Source organism: Amphibalanus amphitrite, unplaced genomic scaffold (assembly GCF_019059575.1).
Source record: "Amphibalanus amphitrite isolate SeventyFive unplaced genomic scaffold, NRLGWU_Aamphi_draft 000569F_arrow, whole genome shotgun sequence".
Lineage (NCBI taxonomy): Eukaryota > Metazoa > Arthropoda > Thecostraca > Balanomorpha > Balanidae > Amphibalanus > Amphibalanus amphitrite.
Genome location: NW_024882063.1, coordinates 147,206 through 157,580, shown reverse-complemented (window position 1 = coordinate 157,580; position 10,375 = coordinate 147,206). Strand labels below are relative to the sequence as shown.

The 10,375-nt window shown below is 45.2% G+C and overlaps 1 protein-coding gene across 1 annotated transcript; it reads right to left on the bottom strand.

Annotated features, from left to right (window-relative positions):
• Window positions 1-305: 305 nt before the first annotated feature.
• On the bottom strand, window positions 306-9,522 carry LOC122394037 (dehydrogenase/reductase SDR family member 11-like). Its single transcript, XM_043390585.1, has 7 exons — window positions 9,448-9,522; window positions 8,706-8,840; window positions 3,226-3,394; window positions 2,186-2,315; window positions 1,765-1,894; window positions 983-1,138; window positions 306-820 (listed from the first exon to the last, which is right to left on the bottom strand). The coding sequence occupies exons 2-7, from the start codon at window positions 8,835-8,837 to the stop codon at window positions 779-781; spliced, it is 759 nt and encodes a 252-aa protein (XP_043246520.1). The 5' UTR covers window positions 8,838-8,840; window positions 9,448-9,522; the 3' UTR covers window positions 306-778.
• Window positions 9,523-10,375: the final 853 nt, after the last annotated feature.

The window sequence follows — 10,375 nt, the reverse complement described above, 5'->3', positions numbered from 1 at the left end:
AGTCGATTGATTGATCGAATCTTCTTTTATCAGGATACGGTTACCAAAATATGTTCGGATATGTCTGCTATTTGCGGAAATTGCCATAAGTAAACGAATATACGAGGATATGTGGCATCTAGTTTTGTCCTCTTGTGCTTTGCTGCTCTACTGGCCCTGATCATTGTTATTTCCTCAGGCGCTTCCCGTCGTGCAGTTCTGGTACTGAGGCAGACATAATAGGCCGATGTGTCGAGACCTATAGAATAATGACAGCAAAATGCGTAGGTATGTGTACCAACATATTTTTCACTGATACAGACGCATTCAGGCCTTGGTGATAATATATTTCCGGTTTCTTCGCTAGTCCTTTAATTGTGTTTATAGCTTCGCTCACGTTTATCAGTTTTTAATCTTCCTCTTTCCCTCACCTAATTGCCTAAAAATGTTTTTCATCGTTTAATCGTGGTTGAGAAATACTGTGGTTCACATCTCTCATCCATGGTTTAATGTACAAGGCATGTACAAGGCAACTACCTAAGTTCTTACCTAGGACAAGTCAACAATGGGTTGCGTGCCTCCTTACCACTATTAGGATTATTTTGCAGTGTCACGCTTTTTATATCCGTCATTAATATCGTTTAATGCTTCGATCGCTTCTTCAAATATCCCAGATGCTGAATTTCATGGATTTACCTGTCGTCAAATCAGCTCTGTTGCCTGACGCGAGACTTTGTAACTAAGAGGACCAGTGCAGCATTGAAGTCTGTTTCAGCAGCCTAACTTAACGCCTGACCCATCACGACGTCTGACCAGCCGGCCTCATTAGTACGTCGTGAACCTGGAAATAAAATAATCGGTAAAAATGCAGCATGACTTTTTACAGCTAAATGATAATTGAGCCCAAGTATACATCGCATCTAACTTACAACTATGTATACAGAAGGATAAAAAAATATGGAGCAGAGCCTGGTGCCCAGTTTCTTTCGAGCCTTTTCCGCACCTGAACGTGGGCAGGCGTCCGCAACAGATGGAGGACTGTCTGGACGACATCTTCTACCTCCAGCGCCTTCATTCTGGAGAAGACCTTCAGCTGCTCGGCGGGTCGGCCGGCCATTTTGGCCAGGAACTGGGTCTCCACCAGGCCGGGACTCACCGACTGAAACGGCGCGCAGCCGCCTGTCAGCGCAGCGACAGACTGTGCCGCAGTACACGCACGCACGGCGGTACACTCTACCGTCTAGTGTGTGCATCTACCGAGCGAAGTGAGCCTGGTGCAGTACCTAATAGCTTAGGATTTAGGAATTCCTTTGGAGTTTCGGGATAAGACATTGAACTTAATGATAATCCTCAGATATGGCACCGTTCCGTGCTTCTATCCTCAGGATACTGAAATCCTTCTCCTCCACGCCACAACCTCCCTCCGGGCTGGACAGGCAACTTTATCTCATGCGGGCTGCTCCCTTGGAGCGGCACCGCTGCTCCTGAGGGAGCGCACCCCGTAGCCGGGTGCAGTGAGTGCCTTGGGGCTGGGTGGCCTGTCCTCTGGACGGGCTCAGCCCCGGCGACTCACTAGGGTGCCTGCCCAGACCAATGTCTCCCCCTAATTCCTATCATCCTTCCGGCTCTGCAATGGTCTTGTCGACCGAAAGGGCCTAACCCAACAAAACAAACAAACAAACAGATATGGCGCATGTTATTGTAAAACACATGAAAATAAATCGTAAAAAGTACAGGAACAGTTGCATACCTATCTGAAAATATTATCGCTTACAGCTGACTTACGCTAATGCGGCATCCTGGGAGAGTTTTTGCCAGTTCAAGCCGCATCGTCTCTGTGAGAGCTCTCACGGCATGCTTAGTAGCAGAGTAAAAATGAAACTTTGACGGCACCGGGTGCATATGGCCGGATTCGCTGTGAATTAAATTTGAACAAAGTTAAAAAGTTAGCTGACGTTTGAGCGACTTGTGGCGAATAAACTATGCAAGGGAGGATGCTTGTTTTTGTTCATTTCAAACAAACATTGCAGCACAGATAATTACAAATGTAGCAGTGCTTCGGTTCTACACGCTAGTGGGACCTTTTCATAAAAGACACAGAATATGCACAAAAAAAAAAATCCAGAAACAAACTATTCTGGACAATTATGAGACAGTGAATGATAATGAATATTTACTTGCACATCTAAAGTGCCTAGTACCTCACCTGTTGATATGAATGATGTAGCCATCTGATATGTTTGATTCCTTCATGCTCTCAACTGTCAGCTGAGTACATAAGCAAAGTGCAACGATATTTGTATCGAGCATAGTCCTCCACTCCTCCACTGTGCCATCTGAAAATGAGGATATAAACAAGACAGATATGCAATGAATACATTATCATTCTATGGCATTCCAGCTCGACGGCTTGAAAAAGACACGACCCACCTTAGCACCATCACTGTTTGTCTGTCAACCGTGTCATGCTGATTTTTAGCCCAAGCAATGCGCTACTGATGTAATATTACAAGTGAAGGTACATACCTGGAACTCACTTGCTTTGCCAACCGAAATAAGAATGGATGACTCCGTCCCTATGATTCTAACTGGCATATTTATTATTCCAGTTACGCTCTATATGTTGCATGTATCTGCATCTTGAAACGGAGCAGTATGCAATCATGCCAGGTACTTCGCGAACACATTTCAACCATGCACATACACGGGGCATGCAATATTCATGCGCATCAGTATACGCTCACTGAATCGTTATATTTCCTTCGACCAAAACAGGTCTCGACCAACCTGGCGTATGCGGCAATGACTACAGGCTATATGTGGCTGTATGCAAAGTTATGCATGTATACTGTTCAGGACCTGCCTCACGACTTGGTAGCTATTTTGACAATACCGAGAATAGTTGGAAGGGTACATCATAGGTCACCCGGAAATCATAACAGCAAGACGAGCTAGGTCCACACCAAAGATTGGGCACCTGATTGTCTGTTTTTTTTTCTCACCCGGTTTGGCGGCACTAGACATAGGTTTGCATTTGACCTTAAAAGAAAATTATGCTTTTTGTTTTTAAACTGGGCTGACAATTTATTTAATGGTGGACCAGTTGATAGTGGAGAACATTGTGCGTCTCTGTGTTATGATTGATTTCTTATAACTCTCAACTTATAACGTAGCCTTCGAGCTATGCTCGATTTTGTTGTAAAAGAATGTTTACCACCCAGTGAGACGGGGGCTGCGTTTACTTACCCAGCAGAGACGAATTAAAGGCGAGGCCAGCGTTGTTGATCAGAATATCGACAGCACCCCATTCAGCCAGCACGCGCTCGAAGAAATTGCGCACCTGCTGCTCCTCGGTGAGGTCACAGGTCACCGGCAGGAAGTGCTCTGAATCGGGACCGAGCGACTCCTTCAGCGTCTGCGTGCTCACCAGACAGACAATAGTCGGGAAGCTCGTCGTTAGATGATAGTTACACTGACAGTCAAATAGTAAGAGGATTGATCTGCGAGTGCGTACAGACAATAGTTAAAGGTGAGCGCAATGCCACTGGACAGAAAGGAGTGCTCATCGGACAAACAATGGTCAGAGGAGTGCTCACTGGGCAGACAATAGTCAGACGGTGCTCACTGGACAGACAATGGTCAGAGGAGTGCTCACTGCTCACCGGAGCAGACATTATATAGTCAGACGGTGCTCACTGGACAGGTAATAGTCAGAGGAGTGCTCATGGGCGTAGGAACGGCTGGAACATTGTGGGTGCATGGGTGCAGAAATCCAGCCATGGCCGGTGAAGCGGGGAGGGGGGGGGGGTAGGGAGCGACACCCGAGAGAAGGCTCGTTACGAGCTTTGAAGGTGTACAAACCATGTCGAAAAGGTACCGACCGATAAGTGCATTTGGAAGCATTGACCCTCACATGTGTAGGGGGGTCCACTGAGAGCTGTTTTGATTCCTTTTAAGCATATTAGGGGAATTGGTCTAAAACAACACCCTGATCATTTCTCCGAATATACCCCAAATACACTTTCTTTGAATATCACTCTGAAATTCTTCTAATATACCCTACACTGAGAACCTTTTTGATTCCTTTTGAGCATATTAGGGGTTTTGGTCTAAAACAACACCCTGATCATTTCTTCGAATATACCCAAACTATACCCTTGTTCTTTAAATAGCTCCTTTGAATTCTTCTAATATACCCTAGTAAGTACCGAAGAGGAAAGGAATATGATTCCTGTTCTATTCCCTGCGATACCCACAGTACACTCCTTTTAACCTACCAAAATACCCTTACATCGAAACCTCTAGTATTCCTTCTAAGCGTATAAGGGGAATATTTTGCAAACTATACTCGCATTATACCACGTAACACTCCCGTATTATTCTGTGATTTCCATCACTGATCTCAATGTATTCTTGCATTAGACCCCACATAAACCCAGAAGGGAAAATAATAATGCCCTAGGTATATTCGTCGTAGAACTTGCTCAGAAACTGTCTCATTACTCTCAGCTCCCTCGTCCGATTTCCCTTTATATATCGTAACACATCCAAAACGAGGGTTAAGGTTCTATCCCCAGCAGGGCGCGTATGGCTGAATAGCCCAGCGGGGCGCGGGTTAGTGGTCAGCAACACGTCCAGGGAGCGACTGCCCGTCCTCCTCGCCCGCCCGGCCGGCCAGTCCCGGCCCGCCGACCGGTCACCGCCGGAGGCGCCGAGCGGCACAGGTACGGTATCTGACAGTAGCGGCAGAGACTGTACACTAGGGTATATTAGAAGAATTCAAGGGAGGAATTTAAAGAATGAGGGTATAGTTTGGGTATGTTCGAAGAAAATGATCAGGGTGTTGTTTTAGACCAAAACCCCTGATATGCTTAAAAGGAATCATTTGAGGAATCATTTGAGTATCTTAAGGGCATTCCGCCAGGAAAACGGCAGAGTTATAGGAGCATGACACACCATGATCAAAGGGAATAGAGAATCGTTTTGGTTTTCAGTGTCGGATGAACCCCCCATGGTTGTTCGCAAATAACTCGCGCAAAAAGCGGCCAGCCGATCGCGACGAAACTTTTATATAGTACCCTCGAGTTGATCAGTTTTACACCTACTTTGAAAATTTCATGACCCTGCCCCAAAAGACCTGTGACCTGTGACATGATTCTCGAGACCATGTTCGGCCGGAATCGCGATTTGGCGTATGTCAGCTCATAAATTATCCGCGCGTTTCCAGTCTTTTTGTGATTGTAGACGACCAAACATGTGAAATGATGTTCTTCCCATGCATCACGGTGGGTGTGAAGGTAACCTGAAGGTCAGGTCAGGTCATTGACCTTTGATGACCTCGGTTCACTTTTTCGAGTTTTACATGTTTCTAAGGTAGTTTATAGGGCTGATTTCGAATTTAGCATCCATTTGAACGTTTATGGAGTAGTTTTAGTGCTTTCGTAACATGCTACGACGCCGTCAGTGGTAGTTGACACCTACTATGGATAGCCGGTAGGACGCCTAATGGCTGACCTGACCTGACCTGACCCGATCTGGCCTAAATGCATGAAAAAATCATCTGTAATCAAAACTCGAGTTAGAACTTATTCTGGTTGAAAAGCTAGCTCCCTTCTTAAAGACATGTGAATCCCAATTTGGATTCAAGGATGGCCATTCAACATCTCATGCTGTTTATGCATTTAAAGAGACAGTGAACTATTACACAGAGCGAGGCAGTTCGGTGTATGTGTCCTTTTTAGATGCGAGTAAGGCGTTTGACAGAGTGTGTCATGCCACGCTTTTTAAGATACTTGATCAACGAAAAGTTCCCCCAATATATTTGAAACTTCTTATACACTGGTACGGGCATCAGAGAATGAGTGTCAAATGGGCCAGTAAGGAATCAGTGTCATTTTCCATCCAGAATGGTGTAAGACAGGGCGGAAACCTCTCCCCACTGCTATTCAATGTATACATTGATGATCTGTTGATTGAGTTGCGTTCTCTTCGAACTGGATGTTTTGTTGGCAATTGTGCCGTCGGTGTCATCGCCTATGCGGATGATATAGTGCTTCTATCCCCCACCAGACAAGGGCTTCAGACTCTGGTGGATCAGTGTGAATGTTTTGCTGTGTCCAGAGATATAAGGTTTAATGTGCAAAAAACTGTGTGCATGGTTTTTAACCCTAGGAAGCCTTATAAAGCTAGTCATTTAATGAACTCTAAGGAGCCAAAAATCGCACTGTGTGGTGAAAATCTGAAATGGGTCAGTCAATTTAAATATCTTGGCCATATCATTTCTAATGACTTATGTGATGTGCCCGATATTCGAAGGGTAAAGCGTTCAATGTACTATATGACCAACATGCTTTATGCAAAGCTCAGGCATGCTAATAAGAGTTTACTTATAAAATTATTTAAGTCATACTGTACACATATGTATGGATGTGAACTATGGAATGTTGATACCAATCAGAGATCTCTTCGTGAAATGCATGTAGCGTATCATCGGTGTATTAAAAAGCTTATGAATTTGCCACTTGGAACCAGAAATCATGAACTGTGTCATCGAGTCAAATTACTTACTTGTCCTATGCTTCTGGCTAAAAGACAGCTCATGTTTCACCGTCGCATCAATCAAAGCAGTAATGGTATTGTCCAGTGTATTAGAAATAGTGTAATAGGCCGTAATGGATTATCTGCGAAAGCTAGCCTCGCAATACGGAGACGCTACGACCTACTAGGCTTGGATTTCAGTGTCATAACTCCATTTGACTTACAAAACATATTTATGTCGAACATTGAGCGTATAGTCAATGCACGCATGATGAGGCGGGACCAAGGCGGGACCACCTAGATGTAATGACCTAGTTGCCTGACTGGGCAAAACGTAGCTGTGCTATGTCTGCATGTTCGTGTGTTGTGTTGGTGTGTATTGTTATGTGTTGAATATGTACCGTGAAATATCGGTGCGAAATAAATGGATTATTATTATTATTATTATTAAAACTAACATCAGATATTCGTGATCAGCACCCCGAAAAACCCGATAACAGGTTCACTTTACGCAATACGCAGTTCTAGCAGGTCCCGGTTTTCCCGACTTTTGGAATATTGACCTGACCTGGAAGGTCACCTAATGACCTAGGACCTTCAAATCGGGTATCATCGGCTTCCTCTCGTCACGGGCAACACCCTCGTTTTTTTTCCGCGAAGCTGTAGCTCGATCAGGGGCCGAACGGCAGTGGGGTCCGACCGACCCCCTCCCCCTCCCCCTACACATTAGAAGCTGGAAAACGCTGCACACATGCGAGGACTAATATTGTCAATATTGACTACCGCAAAAAGTAAAAGCGGTCAACTTAGCCATTTTCGAAGATATCGGGCTAAAATTTTTGACAGTGGGTCATCGGTTCGGTATGTGTTCAATCACATGCTCCATTTCCCTTTTTTCAGCACAAATGTAAGTTTTGAAGACCATCACAGAAGGAAATGCTTCGAAAGATGGATAGTTAGGCAACATATCCTGAATTTGCCGTGCTGCATGGGAAGTAGTGTTGATGAAAAAAGGGGTTTTTGGTTCAGATTATTGTGGGTGCAGAATACATTGTCTGCACCCACTGGATAAATATTGTGGGTGCAGCTGCACCCTTGCACCCATGGTTCCTACGCTTATGGGAGTGCTCACCAGACAGACAATGGTCAGAGGAGTTCTCACCGGACAGACAATAGTCAGAAGAGTGCTCACTGGACAGACAATAGTCAGAGGAGTGCTCACTAGACAGTTAGCTCACTGCTCATCGGACAGCCAGGGGAGCTCATTGAACAAACAATGGTCAGAGGAGTGCCCACCAGACAAACAATGGTTAGAAGAGATTAAGGGGTGAGATTTTAATCTATGATACGCTGCTGGGGTCCAAAGAATGAAATCACAGCTCGTATTAGTATTGAAATGTGATGTTCAGTAAACAGTTAACACGGTCGCTACTCCATGCTGCCACATAATGCTATTAGATTTGATAGGTCATATCACAAGAGCATTGCTTCTTTTGTATGCTACAGCCTCCATCGTGTATTCGAAAAAAAAAGATTTCGCTTCAGTGCATCAGAAGTTTACACTACACATAATATATATCTTCGCATTTGCCGGATTAAGCTGGTCTGTAGCGTCTCCACTTCTCATGGCTGCAGAGTGCGGAGTGCCGACCATCCCATCAACTTCGGAAAAGAGAGCGAGCCCCCTAGCGGCTAATACCGAGTTCTCCCTATATACAACGCTGATCGGCTTAGGCCTGAGATTCAGAAGCTCCATGCCCTCCCGCCTCCGAGGCACGGATCAGCAGGATTCTTACTTAGCGACATTTCTGACTGTATATTGAGTAGGAAAAACATACAGCACATGGGTGGACGCGTTTCGTCAGAGACTTTTTCAACACCCGAATATCGACAAAACAATACGAACACTGAACACTGAACACTGAACACTGAACACATTTCTGACTGTATGGCACAGTGGGCGTATATTACGTTATTATGTCTTCTGCCTGTACTGAGCTGAGTGCCTGAATATTCTTAATGCGGTATTGATTCAACCATGAACCAGGTCACTGAGTACTTACCTGTTCCCCAGTCAGGTCATCTATATCCTAATTATACGGTGTATAGGCATAACCAATCTTCTAATGATGTGGTTATTGCTCAGCATATCCGTTCTATTCAGTGACAATGCGCCGGACTCGTCTCACCTGGAGTTTGTCGGCGTTTCTGGCGCAGCCGGCCACCCGGATGCCGGCGGCTACCAGCGCCCTGACCAGGCCCTCGCCGATGCCGGAGCTGACGCCGGTCACCACCGCCACCCGTCCCTGGTAGCGTTCCATCGTCTGGAAAACAGGACACTCTGGAGTGGACACCGCCAAGTCGTGCGAGTGGCCATACGGTTTGCCAACAGAATGCAAAGTGGCAACGACCGCTCGGAAAGACGCAATCTTCATCAAACGCTAATTTCTCTTAGGATGGATTCGTGTAATTACTGAGAACATGCTCGTAATACATGATAGTCCGAACACAATGAATGGCGGGAAGAGTGCAGCGAAGTAGCATATTGATATAAAGCGTCTTTAGCATTAGTTGTCGTCTGCGCTGCATTCCAGTTCTGATTTGTATGACAATAACTAACTGATCGCACCACTTTGTATCTGAAGACACAGCACAGCATGTCAACATGACATTGGTATATAACTCGAAGTAGCTGCTGACTGCAGTTAACCCAACACTAATGAAAAAAAACACCAAATGAGATACCTACTAACATTCTTCCGATACCTGAAAACACTGACAAACTAAATATGCATGCCAATGCGATTTATAGCCTCGATCGGTTTGAACTCCCCAGATTGACCACCTGGGACAAAGCAAGAGGAATCTTCCATAGTCTAAAAAAGAGCATACACGTTGTTGCTGTAACTACCGTTTGTGCTGTTACCTTACCGTGACGTGTTGCCTGAGAAAGGAGTCTGAGCCTGGGCCAGTGCGCTCCCGACCCTGACCAGAAGCGCTGGCGAGGCTGTCTAAACGACAAGTGGCCCAGCTCAAGTATCTGATGACCTTAGATTCTCGAATATAATTGTACGCAGCTTCGTGACCATTTAGGTCATAATTGACCTCTTCAACACCTGGGTGAGTTAAATAGACAGCTGTGCCTACGGGTATGCCGGTGCTATTTCAGATATGGGTCAGCCGGCTTCGATCGGTTCGAAGGCTCCGTATGACTACCTGGGACGGAGGAAGAGGAATCTTCCAAAGTTGGAGACTGGCTCATTGTCTAAATTAAACCTTTTTTAAGCTTAGGTACACTCTACTTATTGCAATATAAGTTAAATTCACATGAATATGCAATAGGATCCCAATTCCAACCAGGTGCTTATGGCTATTAAAAATGCAAGTTCGGGAAACAGCGCGTATACCAAATTATAACAAAAATGATAATTGGTCTGGAATGCACCGATGCTCTGCTTATGCTCAAAGTTTATGATGCACCCGCTGGAATTCAGGCTACTGCGTGTTCTACATACATACAGGGTCTTCCCCCATGGTCATGCGATATGGCTTTTGCACGCCTCGCTACAAGTTCTAGAGCTTGCAAAAACATACGAAATCTTAATTATCTACTGACAGTCTGGTGCATGTCAATCTGCAGTCGCACCCCTGATGTCTGAAGATCGAAGCAGATATCAACAGCAAATACTGCATACCGAAGTCGTTGACTGAATAAACACTCACCGAAGATGATAGTATCCAGAGTGGGGAGTGTTTGATATATTTTGACCGGCGTGGTACCTGAAAAATGCGGGACTTTCCATTTCGATTGGCGTCGTCACAAATGTATTGGCGTTCATAGCCTGATAGAGGCTTGAAT